Source organism: Larus michahellis, chromosome 5 (genome assembly GCF_964199755.1).
Source record: "Larus michahellis chromosome 5, bLarMic1.1, whole genome shotgun sequence".
Lineage (NCBI taxonomy): Eukaryota > Metazoa > Chordata > Aves > Charadriiformes > Laridae > Larus > Larus michahellis.
In genome coordinates, this window is record NC_133900.1 from 47,479,969 (window position 1) to 47,500,238 (window position 20,270).

The 20,270-nt window shown below is 57.1% G+C and overlaps 1 protein-coding gene across 2 annotated transcripts; it reads right to left on the bottom strand.

Moving 5' to 3' along the window:
* Nucleotides 1-2,832: 2,832 nt before the first annotated feature.
* Nucleotides 2,833-16,979, bottom strand: FBXO41 (F-box protein 41). 2 transcript variants are annotated; one of them, XM_074587180.1, is made up of 12 exons: nucleotides 16,118-16,979; nucleotides 12,810-13,020; nucleotides 12,383-12,462; nucleotides 11,950-12,254; nucleotides 11,558-11,799; nucleotides 11,011-11,126; nucleotides 10,612-10,764; nucleotides 8,470-8,565; nucleotides 7,317-7,435; nucleotides 6,931-7,089; nucleotides 6,105-6,220; nucleotides 2,833-5,026 (listed from the first exon to the last, which is right to left on the bottom strand). In XM_074587180.1, the coding sequence occupies exons 1-12, from the start codon at nucleotides 16,837-16,839 to the stop codon at nucleotides 4,964-4,966; spliced, it is 2,382 nt and encodes a 793-aa protein (XP_074443281.1). In that variant the 5' UTR covers nucleotides 16,840-16,979; the 3' UTR covers nucleotides 2,833-4,963. The 2 variants fall into 2 exon arrangements, with proteins under 2 accessions (XP_074443281.1, XP_074443280.1); XM_074587179.1 differs by having other exon boundaries at nucleotides 12,792-13,020.
* Between the last annotated feature and the right edge of the window lie 3,291 nt (nucleotides 16,980-20,270).

Below are 20,270 nucleotides of genomic sequence, written 5' to 3' on the forward strand. Positions count from 1 at the left end.
TGGACCCTGCTCCCCCCAAAACCACCCGGAGCCACCCCCCACGACCCCCCCATCCCAGGCTGTACCCCCATCCCCGTCTCTCCCCCCTCCTCCAGGGCAGGTTTAGCATCGAGGACCCGGTTTAGCATCAAGGGACCGCAGGGTATGGGGAAGAAGGGACGTTTGGTTCTCCAGACACTGGCACATCGCTGCGAAAAGACTAAAATAGACCTAAATTTATATAGATTTAAAAAAATAACTTAGGAGGCAAACTCGCTACCTTTCGGGGAGGGGGAGGAGGTCACTGTACAGAGCCCCTTGGAAATCGCTCACCAGGGCTCAACTTGCGCTGGAGCAAACGTTGTCATGAAGTGCTTTAGGGAAATAATTGTGATTCCTGTATATATCTATATATAAAATTTTTTTTTTCCTTCTCTCCCTGTGGGGAGCTTGTCCTCTGATTATCTCTAAGCAAGTGTGTGTTACCGCGCTCGCTTCCCAAAAAAGTCCTCCCGCACCATTGCACCCACTTGTCCCCGGCCCCAGCCCGCCTCATCTTCCCCCTCCACGGGGGCTCAATCCCGAGGCTGGATCAGAAAATCCCATTTTTCCTGCGTTCGGGCAGTTTTCCCTCCTCTCCTTGCTGCTGCACAATGGGAAAGGATTTGCAGCAGCTTTTCCTTGAGGCAGGAGGGACAGTTTCACCCACCGTGGGGATTATTTTCCGTCCCACGGATCGGGAAGGTCGTGCACCGCCACCGCTCACCTTGCAACAACACCCTGCAGTGCTTCGGTGGCAACAAACCATCTCCGGTTGCTTAAAAATCTCCCCGTTCCCTGGGTTTGTTTTTTTTTTTTTCCAATTTTCTCTTTTTTTTTTTTTTTTTTTTAAAGCGTTTTGTCATTTGGCACTGATTCCCAAATGCTTTCGCTCCACCTGAACCTCCAGGTTTTCAACCCAAAATGATCAGCTGAAGTGATGTGCCAGTTCCTGGGTCAGGCTCCTCTACGAGCCGAGAGAAGATATTGTCCAACTGCTTTAAGAGCCTTTACCAAAACTTTTCATGGGATTTTTTTTGTTCTGTTTTAGCCAAATTCAGAGCCTTTGGAGGATCCAAACAAGCTCTCCAAGACCTGGCCGTGGCTGTGCCTTAGGTGGCAGCAGGGACTGTGACACACAGCGAGAGGTGGAATATTTTTTTCTTGCTGCCTTTGCTTGATAGAGAGATTTAAAAACCTCCTTGGACAGAGCCAACCTGGGGGGTTTCTCCCTTTTCCTGGAGACCTTACACCCCTGGACCCCCCCAAGCCGGGGGCACAGGGATGAAGGCAGGAGGCAGCCAGTCCCTGGGGCATCCCTGTCTCCTGGGGACTTGCAGTGATGGATGACGAACAAAATCCGACACACCAGGGAAACAGAAAAACATGGATTTGGGATAAATTTGGCCCCCAAGCTAGCTTTGCTGGTGTTGTTCCTCTTGAGATCCCTGACCGGCACCTGAATTTAAGAGAAGAGGAATGTCGGGAGTGTTGGCCACAGGGAAACTTTGGGCAAACTCACTAGAAAAGGAAGAAATTCCCCCCCAGAACTGGTACTGTGGGAACCAAGCCTGGCAGGAACCTTCAGCACCGTCCATCCAGCCCCCACCAGATATGGCCATGACCACGACCCCGGGCGAAAGCGGCTTGCCGCTGATGCTCGACCTGGGTCAGGTAGCTGTGCCCTGGCTTTTGCTGGGGATTGTCATCGCAGAGCCCTTCTGGGGCTTCTCTAGGGCCTAGTATGGGGTTGAGCTCACACTGCAGCTGTTTCTTCCCTATCGGCACCCGAAGACACTGCGTGATTTCAAGGCTTTCCCAGGGGATTTGGTATTTCTGTGCATCTCCACCATTTCCAGAGGAAATGGGGTTGAAAATCCATTGCCAATGCGGTGAATCCTACGGCCACAGGCAGTGCTGCCTGAGCATCCTGTAGGGATGGGGGTGGGCGATGGGGGTTTGTGGAGGAGCCAACAGGGCCACACACCGGTGGGATGGAGAGGGAAAGCAGCAGGGAAAACATCAATATGACATTTCAGCGGAAGAAATACGGAGCCCTTAATGAGCTCATTGCCATTAACAACCTGGGCAATTAGGAGCTACCAGGAGGGCCAGAGAGAGGCAGGGCTCTCATTGCCATTAAGCCTGTGCCAGCCACCTTCATCCTCAGCCCAGGAGGAGGAGGAGGAGGAAGGGACCCATCCAAGCCCAGGCATCAAGCGAAACGGGGAAAAACCCCCACTTTCCATCTTCCAATCCTTGAACCTTTTCAAGGTCTTGTGTCATTGCAGGATTTTGGTAAAAACGTGGCTTTGCTGAGCTGGAAGTTGGACTGTCTGGGAATGCCCCAAGGGGAAGTGGATAGTTTGGTCTGGTCTCGGTGATATTCCGAAGCACCAAATTTGGGTGAGGTTGTCTTGCTGCGACTTACAAAGCCCTCATGGCAGCAGGGGGACAGGGATATCACACACCTACCCACGTTCCACGCCACCACGGCCACCAGCAGACACGGCCACCAGCAGACACGGCCACCGATGGCACCAGCAGCTGCACCGGCCTCTCTGGTGAGCACAGAAGGTTTCTCCAAGAGTCCTCAACATCTCCCCCAGCTTTCCATCACCCCATCTTCGCCTTCCCCACGACCTGGATGAACTGGGCGAGGGGCTGGGCATGGGCTAGCAGCAAACCCAGAGCAGCCACCTTCAGTCTTCGGACATGACTCTTCAACACGATAGTCTTTAAGCATAGAGTGTATAAACATGCTGAGTATATAATTTTCCTTTAAAATCTTTTTTTTTTCTCCTTCTTTTCTTTATAGAAATAAATACTTACTTTGTTTTATTTTTAAGGGAATTTTGCAAGTCTCTGAGCTGTTTCGAATGGTGACATCTCCGCTGGGACCATGCGTGTGGGATGGTGGCCGGGTGGTCCCCGGCGGGTTTTAGCTTTGCTGGGTGTTATTTTTTTTGCTGGTTGGGACACCACTTGCTCCTCTTGCCCCTGGATTACGTGTGTGTCAGCCCTCCCAGGATGGAGGTAAACCCACGTCAGGGAGCTCATCCCCGGTGCCAGGGAGCTCATCCAATGCTGCTCATGGGGGCATAGTGGGACACGGTGGTTTCTCGCAGGTGTTTTTTTTGGGCTCCCACAATTTGTGCATACAGGGAACAGCCTTCTCCTGGAAAGCTGCAGTCAGTGGGGGAATGGAGCTGCTTCAAATGGGGGGCTATGGCCAAAACCCCCTACCCTGTTTTGGAGGAGATGGGACGAGAGGTGGATGAAACGGTCTCCTGAGGTGCTTTCTGGGGTTGGAGACCCAGGAGCTGCCTCTAGCCCACCACCAGCTTCAGTGATTTGGAGTGGATTTTATTCTCTATCGGGGTCCCCTGCGCTGTCGGCATGCTGGGAGCCGCCGGCTGAGGTCTGCAGCTCTCATGATGTGGATGAGAAAGGTGGTACCAGGATGGGTCTGCAGCCTTCTCCCTCCTGGGGGGATACTCCATGGCAGTCCATCACCCCAGGAGGGCTGGAGGAAGGGGAGATGCCCGAGCAAGGGCTGTGTCCTCACAGCCATGCCAGCCAACAGACAGTGAAACCTCCAATGATGGCCCAGAGGAGAGGACAAACTCACAAAATCTGCCTTTCCCAGTTGGCTTCTCTCAGCTCAGCACACCTAGTTGGGTCTCAGGGTGGCAGGGGGCTGTGGTTAAGGCCCGTGTGTCCCTGCTGCTGGCAGCGCTGTGATGGGTGTCCCCCATGGCATGGGCACCTCCTGGAACCTTCTCAGGGTGGAGGATGGAGGCTCCTGACCCTGCGGATGCCTTTCAAAAGCCTTTTCCTTTGGAAAAAGAAGCGTATTCTGGGGGCAATGGTGTCCTTGCAGGCAGAAAACAGTCAGAAGAAAAAAGCAGAATTAAAAAAACAGCCATGGCCATAGATAAGGGACCCACCAGCACAGTTCGGTTGGTGCTTTCACCAGCAGCTTTGGATTTCAGGACAATTTGGCCAGGGTTTCTCCTTCAGGCCGCTTGGGAAGGTGATGAAATGGCAAACGTGGGTGTCCCGTGCCAATCCCTCTCTCCACGTGGGACAACTCACTCCGGAGGGAGTCTGAGTGGGTGGTGGATGTTGGTGGGGACAGAGGTGCGACCTATGTTTCCTGGTGGGCGAGGATGTGGAGATGGTTTATTGCCTTGGCAAGAGGGTCTGGCTGGAGAGGAGGTGAGGCTGGAGACCTCTGGAAGAGCAATCATCTCTTCTGGTGTCCTCTGGCTCCTACAGCCCCCAAGATGCAGCTCTGCCATCTGGGCTTGTGCTGTTGTGGCTGCTGATTTCTGGGCAGTATTTACCGGGTTTGGGTGTCCCTCTGTTAAACAAAAGAAATGAAAACGAGCAGAAACCCTGCAGGAATGCTGGGCACTATTTCCTCTGGAGGAACAGCCCCTTCCCACCCCACCGCCACCAGCCCACGGAGGGGATGGGGACAGTCCAGCCACGATGCAGTGGTGCCAAGCCCAGCGCTCTGCAAAGAGCTTGCAGGGATGGACTGAGCCATCCTCAGTTCCCTCACTATCAAACGGCCAAAAAAAAAACCCCAGAAAGAGACTTCAAAGAAAAAGACATTCCCCAAACAAGGATCCTTGGCAATGAGCAGCCGCAGGGGGTTTGAAGCCGTCTTCCCTCCTGGGAAAGTGTAGCTGTGCCTCTTTGGGCGGCCAAAAAAATTTCCTTAAGTAGCACCTTCTTGCCCGCGAGCTGGCCTCGGGGACGAGCACCGGCTGCCAGTCACTAAGGCCTGCAAGAGTTTGGGTTTTTTGTGCATGGGCCGGCATCTCCGTGCTCCAGGTCCGGCAACGGATGAGCGGCAGACAGTGGGTTTGGTTTTCACGAGGCCTCTGGCTGCGCCGGGCTGAAGAGGGAATGTGCTTTGTGGTTCCCTGAAGCTCTAACAGCCTCCTTCCACTTTGATGTGTAAAATCTTGGAGAAGCCGGGTCTCTTCCTCAGGGCCTGAAAGAGGGGCAGAGAGCATGGTCGGTGCAGGACCTGGCAGTCTTGCAGCCCCACAGTTTGAGCAAGAGAGAGTAGAGGACATCTTGAATCCCCACCATGGGAAGGGGTCTACCCTGGTCCTATCCCCACCACTGCTTCCCATGGGGAATTGGCTTCCTTTCAGGAATGACTCAATGTCTCTTAATCCCATGCCCTTGAAACTAGCTCTGGATTTGGTTTCTGCTTGGTTAAAAACACTGTTTCCAGAGGACAGTAGTAGTTTGGGACTATCAACGTATATCAAGACGGGATATATCAAGGGGCAGGTGGGATTTGTGAAGCATGATGGTCAGCGGCCATGCAAGGAGAGACCTTCTGAAATGTCTCTTCTCTGAAAGTGACCCCCAGCCTCGGGATGGACATGCCCACTGTTGTTTCCATGCCATGGCTTGGTGGTGGAGCAGGAACTGCATGAGCCATCTGACTCCATCCAACTGCACTGGTGGGCCTCCGTCCCCAAGTCCTGCTTTCCCGCATCTCGTGGGAGTTTCACCTTATGCCTCCAATGGGAGCCCAACCCGCTGCAGGATGAAGTCTATCGGAGGATGAAGTGAAACGGAGGCAGCTACTTTTCCCCTTCGACATGGGTCTCTCCCCTTGGAGACGTCTGCCTCAGAGGCCCTGAACAGACCAAGGACAGCCCAAGCCCTGCTGAGCATCACAAGCTAAGCAAGGTCTGCAACTCAGCCTAACTAAAATTGTCCCTTTTTCTGCTTTCATGGGTAGATTTTAAATCACTTCACAGTGTTGGGCAAGTAAGTGGCCCTGCAAAGGAGGCAACATCTCTTGTCTGTCCCCTGGAAAGAGACCCGCAGAGAAGCATTACTGGTTAAAGCAATGGGAAGGAATCACAGCATGTTAGATCTTGTTCCAGCCTTTGGTGTACATGCATCTGAAGGACAGCCTTCAGGACGTCCCTAGTGAGCTAAAATGTTCTCTACTGAGGAACTTTAGCAGTGGGCAAGTATTTGTCCTCAGACCCCATGAGGACACAAGACTGGTGATAGACAGGTGACCTGGGAATGGCATCCTTTACCTGGAGTTTGTTCACCATTTCTTCAAACATCTTCTTGGCTTCAGGGCTGTGGGGCTCCTTGAAGTAGTCCACAATGCCCACCTGCACGACGATGGACTTTAGGTTCCGGCACACACCTAGGGGCAGAGATACCACCTGGCTTTTCCATACCTGGTGGGGAGATAGCCTCCCCACAGCCGGGTTGGACCCTAAAACCCACCCAGTGCTCCTCAAATCCTTATGTGTTTGGGGCAGCCTCGCCCTGAAGATGGAGAGGACCTGCGCTTGGTGACCAAGACCTATGTAGGTCTACGAGATGTTTCCTGGTTGTCCCATCCCAATTCAGCAGTCCTACCTCTTACTTGGGAAATCCTTACTTTTCTACCCAGATAGGTGGGTTCCCAGCAAGTCACATGTGCCATGACCACCAGGAACGGCACCTCAAACAGTCCCTCCTGCCAGCTGCAGGCCTCTCTGTCCCCAGAGCTCCTATCCTGGCAAACGGCTTCAGTAAATGACATGACTCCAAACTCAGATACATGCGGGTGAACCTCAGATGTGCCACAGACATTGAGGCCCTGATTACACTGAGGGCGGCATGGAGGGAGTGTCTCCCTCCTCCCTAGGTCCCGAGGGAAGATCAGCTCTTCTTAACCCATCCTTGGCAGGGAACTGTTGGATCCCCTCTTAGAAACCTTCCACCATGGAGCTCCAGCACCTTCCAATGTTGGCAATGGGTTCCTGTGGGTGGGACTGGAAAGTAGGGTCTGGTTCATGGATCTGGATATCTGGTGGCCTTTTGGTCAATGTACGATGCTATGCACTCCCCCTTGGCATTGCTACTCACTGTTGAAGTGCAGCAGGGCTTTGGGGGTGACCGGTGTGGAGGTCAGCACTAGCATCTCCAGCCCCTTCAGCCCCTCTCGACACATCTCCGCGGCAACCTCCTGGTTGATCTCCGCCACGTGATCGAGCTCCAAGACCTGAAGCCGCATGCAGTTTCGGGCTGGAAGGACAGAGCACCCACTGTCAGCACCCCACGGGGAAGGGATGAGGACAGCTGATGGCAACGGGGTGGTAGGAGGGATGGGTGACAGCAAGGAGGGGCAGGGTGCACCCATGGTCCTTGGGTTGGGCTTGTCCGTTGAGATCCCCATGGGGCATCTCCTAAGGGTATACCCTGCGTCCAGCAAGGTCCCCTTCTCCTTGTCCCATCAGAGGAGAGCTGCCTACCTAAGGACGCCAGTCCCTGGACACCGCAGCCTGCCCCTCCAATGCCCAGCGCCCGCAGGTGCGGCCAGCACCGGCCGATCATCTGAAGGCAGCGGTTGCTGAAACGTGTCGGCTGCTGGCTGAGGAGATGAAGAAGAAAGAGGTGGGGAGGGCTGGCAGAAAAGCTTGCCCCCCGCACCCCACCAAGTGCTCCTGCAAGTGGTGTGGAACTGGGACCTCTCCCACTCCACCAACCTGGGTGTCGCCACACTGTAAGGACGTGTCTCCAGAGAAGATGTCTCTGTCTGAGCAACCACCCTGGTCTGTGTTGCAACCAGGACCCAGCAGGTCCATGCACTCAGTGGAGTCCCTCTGCCCCAAATTATCCACCCTTGGAGATCTGCGTCAGGCCCTGAACTCTGTTGCTTGAGGTGATCAAACCAGTAGCAGGAGCCTGGATCCCTAGCTCAGGTGGAGAAGCCTACATGCCATGTGATGTTTCCCCCCAGGGAAGAAACAAGCCATCAGGGACTTGTCATCCAGCTTCTCCTGCTAAAAGACATGCCCCTCTGTACACCTCGATCCAGGTTGACGGGGGGCATGACATTGCAATAAACCTCCCAGGACAAGAAGAAATGCCCAGGACGCAGCCCCATGGCATGGAGGTGAGGAGCCAAGTGACCTGCTCTGTGACACATGCAATCCTGAGCACCCAGATGTTGCGGTGAGGAGACCCACTGGCATCTTCATGCCCCCAGAATGCTTTTCCAAAGCAAGAGCGACTGCAGTCATCTCCCTAACCAGTAACTTGACACTGTTTGAAAAACATCTGGGCCCTTCAGGGCTGCTGTTACATGAGCAGTGAGGAGCTCAGACAAACGTTTGATGTTCAGCATCACCTACCAGAACCATCATGGCTCCCCTTTCATCTCCGGTGTTAGCAACCTCCCCGGAAACTTTCCTGGCTTGGCAGGGAGGCGCCTACACCCAACAGCTCCCAGTCTTTGCAGGGAGGGATGGGGCTGAGTTCCCGGTCGCCCAAACTGGCCTGCAGGATTGCTGCTCATCTCACAAGGAACCCCCTCCAAGCAAATCTGGATCTGACACCCAATTTCTTTCCAGCCCAGTGGTGCCCCTCACACTCAGTCTGGCCTCCTCCTAGCATAACTCTTACCATGGATGCAGAGGTGCGACCTGGAGGGAGATGATGTCCCTGCAACCTGCTCCAAGGGCCCAGATGACTTCATGACCCACAGGGTCTGTAGAGCTCCTGGAACAACACAGAGGACATGTGGTGGCCCCCACTGGCAGTGATGCCGCCCCTGGGGGCTGGGTCTGCAACCTCCTTGCTGCCACATCTCTCTGCACCTGGAGGTACAAATCTGGTCATTACTGATTACCCACAATCTGCCCATGAGCCACAGTCCCAACACCAACCCATGCAAGAAGGCCGAAGGCATTTCTATCTGGAACTGTGCCTACGGATGTGCAATGTCAAGAAAAATGGAAGAAGGTGAGGTTGAAGGTGAGACTGAAAATGAGGTAAGGCTGAAGGTAAAGGCTGAAGGTGAGGTTGATGGTTGAAGGTGAGGTTGAAGGTGAAGGCAGAAGTCTTCCAGATGCAAAGGTGGCAAGTGATTGAACAGAGACTGCCAGACCGTGTACTCTTGCAGAACAAATATAACATCCCCGCAGATCCCATTGGGTTGGTTTCACTTGCCACCTGCCCAGCCTGGATGGGGAAGGTGCCAGGAGGTGCTGAGGATGTTTCAGCTGATGGGCGGTAACTTCCAGCCAGGGGCAGTGGCTGCTCCATGGCCTTTGTATCAGCTCTGCAGTGCAGTTGTGCTACCACATCTGTAGGTGGCTGTTGGCCAAATGTCACTGCAGAGGTTTGCTGTGGGCTTCTCCTTGGTGTTTTTGGAAGTATCAAAACAGACTCCGTGGGATGCTGCTGGATTCGTGCAGGGGAATAGTGCATCTGTAGGTTTATCAGGAGTCACGGCACTGGTTGGGCATAGCCATGCTGCCTGCCCACCCAGCATTTGAGCCACTGGCTCAGAAGAGCTTTCGCTGGTGCCATTGGCTCTCTGCAGCAAGTCAATGGAGGAGAGATGTCAGAGAGCATCGTCCTGATGCTGCCAGCCCAGATAGAGGCCCCTGGCTGCTTCATTGCACTGGGTTCTCTCCCAAAGACTGAGGCCACACTTCCTAACTCTAAATGACCTACTTCAAAACTTCAGGCAAGCCTAAAAATAAGTGATTGGTGTTATCTTGAGCATTTCACACATCTCCGCTGAAGATGCCTGCCAAGAGCCCATTGCGAGTGTGGCGGGTTAATTAGAGCATGAGTCAGAGTCACAGGTTATCAGTGTGCCAGGAGCACTTTGGGCTTGCTCTAATGCCCTTGGAAGGGCTGACAAAGGAGTCTTTGGGTTAAATCTGGTGGTGCTGGGCTGGCTCGCAGCATGGCGTCCCCGGATCAAAGCCACTGCAGACCTCACTTGGTCCAAAACAGAGGAGCCAGCTGGGTGTGCTTTCCCACCTGAATGACTCTCCATCCTGGGCTGGATGAGGGCACCCATCGGCTGCAGGCGAAATGGATACCAAGGCTGAAGCGGTCATCTGCAGGGTGCAGCGGAGCAAGGATCATCCTCCTTGAGTGTGTAGGAAAGTTAAATCCTGACTCCATGGAAAGCAGAGACTTTTTGGAAGGTAGCCAAGACCAAGGAGCAGGCAGTGATCTCCTGCAGGATGTGTGACCTCTTCCAGGACCTACAGCATTGTGGTCTTGTGTCTTTGCTTTTGGGCGAGGTCTCCAAGTTGGTTCGTACCAATCCCATGGCAGAGGCAGAGCCATTCCTCCCTCCCAGGACAGAGGGATGCCAAGGTCTCTTCTCCCCTTTGTCAGGGGGTGACAGTCAGGTGGGACCTCACCGGGCTCTAGTGTTGGTGCACCTCTTCTTCACCCTTCTCTAACATAAAGCATACCAAGACCCTGGTCATGCCTCCAGCTGGTGTGAGATTGGTAACAGGATGGTGGGAATGGAGCTGTAAGGGAAACATCTGCATGGGAACACGCCAGAAGAGGATGAGAGTTGCAATGACAGCTTGCACTGGGGACACCGGACACGGGGCTGCTGCTGGACTGGGGACATGGAAAAGTGTCCCTAGCCAGACGGGCTGCATTCTGACAGGGAACAGGGATGGGCATCAGAGGAGTCCCAGCACATCCCATGGATGTTCCCAGCCTGCTCCCAGCCAGGGAACAACACGGTCCCCATGGACAAGGGGGAATGCTGATGGCCATCCTTACCGGTATGTGACAGCCTGCAGGGCTCGGCAGTGGCAGCTGGCCAGCCAGAGTGAGCGGTCCGTCAGCACGTTGGGGCAGTGTGAGATGCGGAGGATGAGCAGATTGCTGCCCGTTGCCTGCAGCAGGGACTCCAGCCCGGCTTCCAGACAGCCCCTGCCAGGGATGAAGGCAGGGTCAGGCACGGGCACATGCGCTCACGCTCCCCACGGCCACCCCAGGGAGGGTGATGTGTCCGATGGGGATCTGCAGCTCCAGGACACCCAAAACCCACAGCAGGAGCCAGGGTGTGATGAACGTCCGCCAGCGGAAATGGGATGTTGATGCTCATGGAGCATTGTCAGCCCTGCGGACCGGCAGCTCTGGCTGCAGGAGGAGGATGCCTGGGATGCAGGGACTCACCGCGTGCTCTTCATGTAGTCCTCCTTGCTCTCCTTCTTCCCCCGCTGGCGTGGCTTGAGGTTTTGGAGGGTGAGGGAGTGCATCTGGGTGCACCACTGCGACAGCATGGCCAGGAACTGGGGGGGACAGGGATGGCCATCACCGAGGGGGCACCCTCAGCATGCCCCACGCCACCCATCCTTGGCTGTCTTGGGCAGACCTATGCACACACATGCACACACACACAGAGGCATTTCTGCCTGCACACACGCACACGCCATAAATGTGTGAAAATGCACATACAAAGTCATGCAACAGAAATGCAACAAAATCATGAGTGTGACCACAAAAGCATGTGAGAATGCATGCACAGGTAAGCTCATGCCCACAAGCACGCACGTGTGAATGTGCGATGCATCCAGCTGCTGGTGCAAGCACACAGCTGTGTGCACCCACGTTCCCACGACCATCGCAGCGTGACAATCAACACAATTGAGATGATTGCATGGCTTCATCTTTCTGGAAGAAAGGTCTTGCCAGGGGGCAATGCCATCCCCATCCCCGGTACCTTGGAGGACACCCTGGCATTCTCCAGCAGCACCCGCGTCCACACGGCCGGGTGTCGGGCCACAAACTTCCAGTCCTTGCACACCTCGGCCGCCCGCAGCAGGGTCTTGGTGTCCAGGTAGGTGAAGATGCAGAAAAGAGCCGCCCGCATCTTGAGGATCTCGGGGCTGATCACCTCGCTGGAGTGGCCGGGGCTGCCCCTCTCCAGCCGGCCCGCCTTGCCCCCAGGCCCCTCGGTCCTGGCTGTGGGACACCCACTGTCAGTTGCCACCAGCGGCCGGGGAGGGCAGCAGGGATGGGATGCTCTTCGTGGAGCCGAGGAGCCATCCCTGTCCCTGACCTTCCAGCCTCCCAGTCCTCCCACCCCACCAGAAGAGCCTGGCGCGGTCTCACCCGTCAGCCGGCAGCTGGGTCGGGATGCGGCAGATCCGGGTGCCTCCGGCTCCCAGCCCTCAGCCTCCGACTCGGTGGTGCGGGAGCCCACGTCGGAGACGTCACCCTCCTCGCCCTCGGTGCTGTTGCGGTAGGGCCGGCGGTGCCAGTTTTGGATAGCTTGCCGGCGCAGCCCCGAGCCCCGGGCGCCGTCCCGCGCCGGGTAGGGATGCCCATCGGCGGTGTCATCGGTGGGGCATGGCTCCGCGCTGTCGCTGTCGTAGCAGCCTGAGCTCTGCGACACGGCTTTCGCCCGGCTGGAGGCACTGGAGGACAGGGATGCCCAGGCTCAGCGCTTACTGGGGTGCGTGTCCCCTTCCTGTCAGCTCCCTGCCCGCTAAAAAACGAGCATCTCATTAAAATCCCAAACTGGCATTGCGGATAGGGGACTCACCCAGTGCTGGAGGAGGAGCGCTGGTTGGACACGCCATAAGGACCATGCATGGCCGCCCCTGGCCCCGGGTGCCGGTCTCTCTGTGGAGAGAGAAGTCAACGTGACAAAACCCAAAATGTGGGTGGTACAGCCGAGGGAGACGACCCAGATAACCCACCAAGCGCCAGTCGCATTTTCGTGCGAGGCCATCCCCAAATGGGATGCAGAAGAGCATGCCCAGCGTCGCCCCAGCACCTTGCTCGTGCTTGCCATGGGAATACGGACCCACTGAGAAGCAACTTCTCTTTGTGATCCCCCTCCAGGATTATCCATTTCCCCATGGGAACAAAATGGGGGTCCCTACACATCCCTTTGCAGCCATTAGAGAAGCCACACGGGTGCACGCCCGAAGCCGCTGGGGTGCCCGTGCCTGTGCCCGCGGAGGTACCGGTCGGCTGGCGGCCTTGGCCCCCGGCGTGCCGCAGCGTCCCAGGCTGCCGTTCGGGGTGGTGCCACAGCTGCTGCTGATGATCTGGAGCTGCTTCTCGGCCCGGTCCGCCCGGTCCAGCAGCTCCTCGATGAAGTGCTGGAGACGGACCTTGGCGTTGGCCTCGCGGGCGGCCGTCTCCTTCAGGAACTGGTCGATCTGCAGCACCTCCCTGCATGGATGGATCAGTGGGTGGCACCCCAGTCCTTCCCCACCTGTCCCTGTGAAGGACCTCCATCCCTGTCCTCGAGCTGGGGTGGGGGGGATGGTCAAGGATGCTCATGCGCATCCGGACCATTCCATCATCAGCCTGGTTTGGGTCTGTGCCAACCCAGACGGCTCCTAGGCATGGTTTGGGGCAGAGTGTGGACCAAGGGATGCTCCTGGCATGCAGGGCAGATGTTGCCACCTTATTTTGTGGGGGATGACATCCCCAGCACCTTCATTTGGATGTACAACCCAGCCTGAGCCTTTGCTGCCAGGACAGGGGTCAGGCCCATGAGCGCAATGGGGCAGGGGGAGGAGGATGATGATGGTGTGGCAGGATGATGGAGGAGGATGGCAGTGGTACCCTGCCTCATTCGAAGCAGACTTAAAGAAAGACCTTAAGGGCAACCTGAAGTCCTTAATCCCCGCTCAGCCCCATACACCGTCAAGCCCAATGGTTGTAGGACCCCAGCTCTCTCGTTAACAAAGTAATTAGCAGGCGTTTAGGAACTTTGCGCCTGTGGATGGGCAGGGTTCGCCCTGCTGAGACACTGAGATGGCATTCCCAAAATGTGCTGGCAGCTCAGCCACCCAAGGTGGCCCTGTCCCACGCCGCACACAAGTGCGCCCCGTCACACACGCACCCCCCGACCTCATCCTCTTCCCAAAAACTTGGGCATGGACAGGCAGGCACACACAGCCATCATACCCCCTCACAAGCACACGTGTCCCAAAAACTCATGCAGCCAGACCCACCTGACTGTCACACCCTTGCAAGTGCAGGTGCCCCGTGAACACACACGTGTAGACCCCGGCACACACACACGTGTAGCCCTCATGCACACCCCAAAGCACACCCTGCGCACGTGCGGAGCCGCCCTGACACGCACAAACACCATGAAAACACACATACAGATGTACGCCCCGACACACACGCAGGCGGCATCATGAGCAGGCACATGCACACGCACCCCACCCCGCCCCGGGCACACGAACAGCTGGTGGCACACGCACACCCAGCACTGATCACACCCGCATGGTCGATGGTGCACAGACTCTCTCTCTCACACACACACACACACACACACGCACGTGCACAACCGCTCCCACACCCTTGCTCAGCACCAGCAATCCCTGTAGATGCCCAAACACAGCTCTGCACGCCTGTCCTGTGCACACCCGACCGCGCACACCCGACCGCGCACACCCAGCCACGCCGTTTTGCACCCAAGCGCAAAGGAAAAGGAGGGGGCAGCCTTTCATGACGTAATTCCTGTTGCTGGTTATTAATTGCCATATAATTACCAATTCGTTGCCCCCCAACATGCCATTTGCTGGGTGAGGCAGGGAGCTCCCTGGTAACGCTTTGGGAAGGCTCCTGGCGAGGGGACACAAAAGATTTGGAAGGCAAATGGGGCACCGGCACAGTGGGTGTAAGGTGATGCTGATGGTTATCACCGGTACCTCTCTCATTCCCACGGACAGGGTGGAAAAACACCACCGGCAAAGCAAACGGAGCCCAGGAGCAAAAAGCCTCCCATGGGGACAACGTCCTCATGGTGTTTTGGAGATGACAGGGCTGGGAAATGTCCTGAGCAATGTTTTGTTCTTGGGGAAGGGTGAAAAAAGCTCTTTGCTGATGAAAATGATTTCAGATGAATTCCCCACATCTAGGAAAAAAACATCTCTTTTCATCAGCTCCTCACGTGCTTCCTCTGCAACCTGGCAAGTGATTTTGTCGCTCTGGCTGGTGGAGTTTGAGGACTGATGGAGACAGGCAAGGGGCAGGATGGTTTCTTTAAGGAAAGGGGGGTTCTGGAGGTAGTTTTGGGGTATAAAACCAGGTTCTCATGTGGCAACAGTGCACAAGCTCTGCCACGGACCAAACAAGATGCATTTCATCCATTGCTTATCCTCCGTTTGCCCTCTCTCACATCTCTTCAGGCCCTGCTCCAGACTTGTCCACCCCATTGGCACTCATCCTGCCACCATGTGCCCCCAAGATGTCCCTAGACAACACCCATGAGGCAGCTGATGGCAGCCCCCAAACCTCCCCATTGCCTGTCCCATACACATGCATCCAAACCAACACAGCCCCAGCATCATCCTGCTCCTCACCCCATCTCCACCACCAGCAAATCCTGTGAACTTTGTTTCTGAGCTGCAGTCATTATTTTGGAGTCAAAGTCACTAATGAATGTGCTAAGGATGGTGGAGATCCAGACAGGTCCTTGAGGAATCCCACCAGTGCTCCCAACCCAGCACAACCGTGACCGTTCCCCATTATCCTGGTCCTTAATGACTTTCTGGATCCCATGGTGGCCTCCAGCTTTGCTAAGAAACTCCTGAGGAACGCGGTCTACTTTGCTTGAGTGACATCGATTGGCAAAATGACACAAAGCTTGACTGGATGGAAACTTAGGAGCAGTGCTGGGGTAGGAAGGGGATGTTCAATGGGGAACATGGGATGAAAATGAGGATGACAGTGCCGTGGTTCTAACAGCAGATGGAGGTCATACTGCTTGGGCTATACCATCCTCCTTCTGGGAGAAAACCCCTGAATTAGGCATCGCCAAGCTGGGTCCTCTCATGTTTATGACCATGGGACAGGTTGATGGGATTGCTCAGGTTGTACAGGGCTGGACGATTCAGCTGTGGAGCCAGAGGGGATGATCCAGCCCTGATTTTGGGGGACACCTTTTGGCACTAGAGGTGGGCTGCAGCAACATGTCCACCACCACGTTCCTTGGCAGGACAGCAGGATGGCCATGTGCATCGCCAGCCTGGCAATGTTCTGGGAGCACCAGTGGCTCTGGGACAAGGTTTGGCGTGACGTGACCCAGCTTTGTCGTGGACATGGAGAGGCTCAGGGCTACGTGGACGCTGCCTACATGGGAGAAGATGCAAAACCTGATGAGCAATGATGCTAATGGGTATTGCCAAGAGGATTGTGCTCTAGCACTTGGTCTGAGGGTTTGGTGATGGTGTTGGGCTCTTAGGGCTTGCCATCAGGGACTGATTTCCCCCCACCCTGCAGCCAGGAGAGGGGGAAAAGGACTCACTGTTGCTTGCGGGTGAGCTCCTGCTCCTTCTGCACCAGGTCCTGCTTGAGGGAGGCCAGCATTTCCACACTGACGTCCACCTGGCGAGACAGTTCAGATGCCCGGTCCTCCAGCTCCTGCTTCTCCCGACTGAGCCGCAGGCTCTCCTGCTTGGCCTTCTCCAGCTCCGAGCTCTTGCGGTCCAGCTCCACCTGGAGCCGGCCCACCTGCGAGGCGATCTTCTGCTCCACCTCCTCCGTCAGCTTCTCCAGACGCTTGTCCACCTCTAGCTTCTCAAAGGCGCGGATCTTCAGGCGGGCCAAGCCTTCCTCGTAGGCAGCGTCCATAGTGGCTGGTGGTGTGGGGGCCGGTGCCACGGCTTTGCCCCGTGTGAAGATCTCCGTCAGAGGGATCTCGATCTCGTGGACATAGCGGGGCGAGGGGGAGGAGGACGGGGCAGGCTCCAGCTCCTCAGCAGGGACGAGGTCACAGGAGAAACGCTGGTCCTTGCCTTGGAAGGAAGTGCTCTCAAAGTAGTCCCGCCGGGCAGCCGGCGTCAGCAGGGCCCCATCGGCGGCCAGGGGGAACACGGCAGCATCGCAGATGCTGTTGGTCTTGGAGAGGACGTAGAGGGTCTCATAGGTGTGGTTGTACTCCAGATGCGCCCGCAGCGAGGAGAGGCTGCGGAAGCGCTTGTGCTCCCCGCACCGCGGACACCGGTAGGGCAGGTCCAGTGAGGCCATCCCTCAGCTACGCGCCCTGATGCAGGGGAACTGCACGGCCCTGCTCATGGCACGGGATGGATGGACTGGTGGCACGTGGGATGGGTTGGGGAGCCCCAGGCGGTGGGGCTGCAGCTCTGCTGGGGCATGGTGGGGTGGAAGCCCTGGGATGGGAGTGGAGGGTCCGATGAGTCTGGGGGGGGATGTCAGCATCGGCCAGTGCCAGGTGCTAGAAGAGATAGGGGGGGCAGTTAGTGATACAGGGACGGCAGGTCCCCAGAAGTCCCTCCTTGGCCCTTCTTTTTGGTCCCCTGTCTGCTTCCATCCTCCCCTCCCATGTTGCTCCCATTCATACACAATCCTTGGGAGGGTGGGAGGGTGCACAATGCTCAAGAAGGTGAGCAACCCTTGGGACAGTCCGCAACCCTTGGGAAGATCCACAGCCCTTAGAAAGGTGCATAACTCTTGGAAAGGTGTGCAACCCCTGGGAAGATCTGTAACTGTTGAGAATGTCCTACTCCTTGGGGTATGGGCACAACCATTGGGAAAGTTCACAACCATTTGGGAGGAGCACAGCCGTCAGGAAGGTGGACAACTCATGGGAAATCTCTCTTCACACACCTTGAGCTTCCCACAGAGGGGTGGCCCATGTGCTTTCCTACCCAACCACCGTGCAATGAGCCCCTGCAGGCCAGGGGTCTCCAGGCCCTGGGAGCATTCCTGTGTCTGACACTGGAGCCTGGGTGCTGGGAGCCACCTCCTCCAAGCAACGGGTGACCCAGTCCTGCTAGATCAGCCCGTGCAGCCTCACAGCTGGATTAGTTACTTCTCCAGTCCCCTCACTGCAGCCATCGGGTCTCATTGCTGATCCCCTATGGCGTTGTGGTGATACAGAGGACCTGGTGGCTTCCCACGCCCGGGCAAGTGAGGGTCCCTGTGGGAACCTGGTTTATCCCCCACTCACAAAACCCTCCAAGACACCGGGGGCGGGGGGGAACCTCCCTCACCCTTGTGAAATGGGATAAGCCAGCAAAAATCCAGCCTAGGAGGTCACCGTGGTCTCCTCCAGCCTGGGAGGTACAAGCACCCATTGGGATGCATTTTTGCAGTGCTTTCATTCCAAAGGACCCAGGGCACCCATGGGTGCGAGCATCCTTTGCTTGTTCCTCTGCAATATCCCACAAAGGCCTCTTCCCACCACCCTAAAACCCCTCCAAGCCTCTCCGAACCCCCACATGCCAGCCTTGGTGACCACTAAACCACCTCCAAACCCTCCATCCAGGGCAACATCCCCTGAGGTTCAGCACCCCCACCGGAGTGCACAACCGGGCCATCAGGTTTGAGAAACCATTTTTTAGGGAAAAAACAATAAAGGCAAGAAATCCATGCAAAAAATAAAAATGAGATGTGCTGGGAGGATTTCTGGAGCTGCCTGGCTGCGTTTCGGGGTCGTTACAAAATGCACCCTCGCACGTTAACCCTGCCTGGGTGATCACCAGCGCCAACCTGGCCAAAACCCAGAGAACACAAAGCACCACCGGCAACTTCAGTTTCATCAGGCGCCTTTGCTGCCGATGGGATAAGAAAGCCCTTTTCCACCATGGGGATGGGGCCACAGCGTCGTGCCACTGATATGTCAGGCCTGGATCCCTGCCCACGTCTCCCGGGGTACCCGATCAGCCTTGTTCCGTATTTCCCAGCCTTTCAGACGAGGCAGGATCTGGCCCAGGCGAGTCTGAATGCACACGCAGCTTGGTCCCTCTCCTGGGCAGGTCCCACCCTGACCACAAAACCTCTCCTCCCTCCCACCCCCCCCCGCCATAATAACGACCAGGATTTAAGGAAATTATTAGCAGAGTCATTACTACGGTGGCCACGCTAATAAAACCCGCCTGCATCCTGAGCCGGGAAATGGTCCCGGTCACCGGGAGATTGCAGCAGCAGGCGAAACCCATCCCCGGGACTGCTTCAGCGCCGCTACCTGCGATTCATCATGGATCCTTTCTTCGCATTGTTTAACATTTTTCCTTCCCCCCACACCAAAAAAAAAATAAAAATCCAAATTACCAGCAGGCAGCTCCACTGCCTGGTTGAAGAGGGAAGGGGGGGATGGAGAAGAGGGGTGGCGGATGCTGCCGGGGTGTCGGATGCTGCCGGTGCTGTGTGTCCACTGATCCCCATCCTTCCCTGGCTGGGGCTGCAATGGCAGCGGGGTGGGAAGGAGCGGGGTGGGGGCACCACGGTGGGTGAGGGTGGCCGGGGACCAGGCGCCGGGTGCTCGCTGGAGGTGGCCATGAAAAGCCGGGGTACGCTTAGCCCCCCCCAGCACCTGCAGCAAGGAGCGGCGGGTCCCTCCTCACCTCCTGGCAGCGGCTTTGTCCCCGCTGCGTCCCCCTGCTCCGCGGAGGCCCGGGGTGAGGAGCAGCCCGGGGACAAGCCGCCGCCTCCCAGCGCAGCATCCCCCTTCGCCCCATACCTGCTTCTCGCCGCCGACCTCCCGCGCTTGGCTCCTCCGGCGAGGGCAGCATCTCTCCCGCTTCCCCGCCGGCCGCCACCGTCCCCGCCGAGCGGAGCGAGCCGTGGGGCTGCGGAGGGTGGAAGTGGGGGGGACGGAGCACGCACACCCGCCCCGGTGCACAAAGGAGGCGGTTGCTGAGCGGCTCAGGGCTTTGTCGGGGAGGAGGGATGCCGGGCAGGAGGGATGCAGCCCGGGCAGGAGGCAGGAGCGGCGGGAAGCATCCGGCTCCCTGCGGCCAACACCTCCATGCCAGCCAGGCCCTGGGGAAGGAAGGAGGGTGGTGGCTGCGGGAGGAGGAGGAGGAGGAGGAGGAGGTGGAGGAGGAGGAGGAGGAAGGGAGCAGAGGCTGAAGGCCCCGGTGGGGTGGCGGGAGGGCGAGGGCTGCTGGGCACCCTGGGGATGGCAGGTCCCCGGGGCGCTGCGGGGCTCAGGGGGGGGTATGCATGGCGAAGGCAGGGGCGAGGGAAGGAAGGAGGGAGGGAGGGATGGAGGGAAGGAGGGAGGGCGAGCTCAAGCAGCCGCCTCCTCCTCCTTTGCAGCCTGAGCCCGGACTGTTTCTCTCTGCCGCTTTCCTCCTTCACAGCTCCCTCTGCCTGTCTCCCCACGAACACCGCGGGCCCTCCGCCGGGCCTTGCTGCCATGCGGCAGCCCGCCGGCCTCATCCTGCGCCTCCCCTGCCCCCCCAATCCCAGCATCCCTCCCCTCCCCCCCAGTGAAGCTCCTGGCCCTGGCAGGCTCCTGCTTGGGATCACCCTGGAGCATCCCCCCAGGGGGGGCCAGCTGGCGTGGGGTGCGTGGCCAAGCATGGGCACCTGCATTCATCCTTCCCAATCCCGGGTTGGACTCGTGGTTGCAAGAACCCTGGCTTGGTCCTAAAACTGTCTTCCATACCCTGTCTTTGTCCTGTTCTGGTCCCCAAGCACCCTGGCTTGGT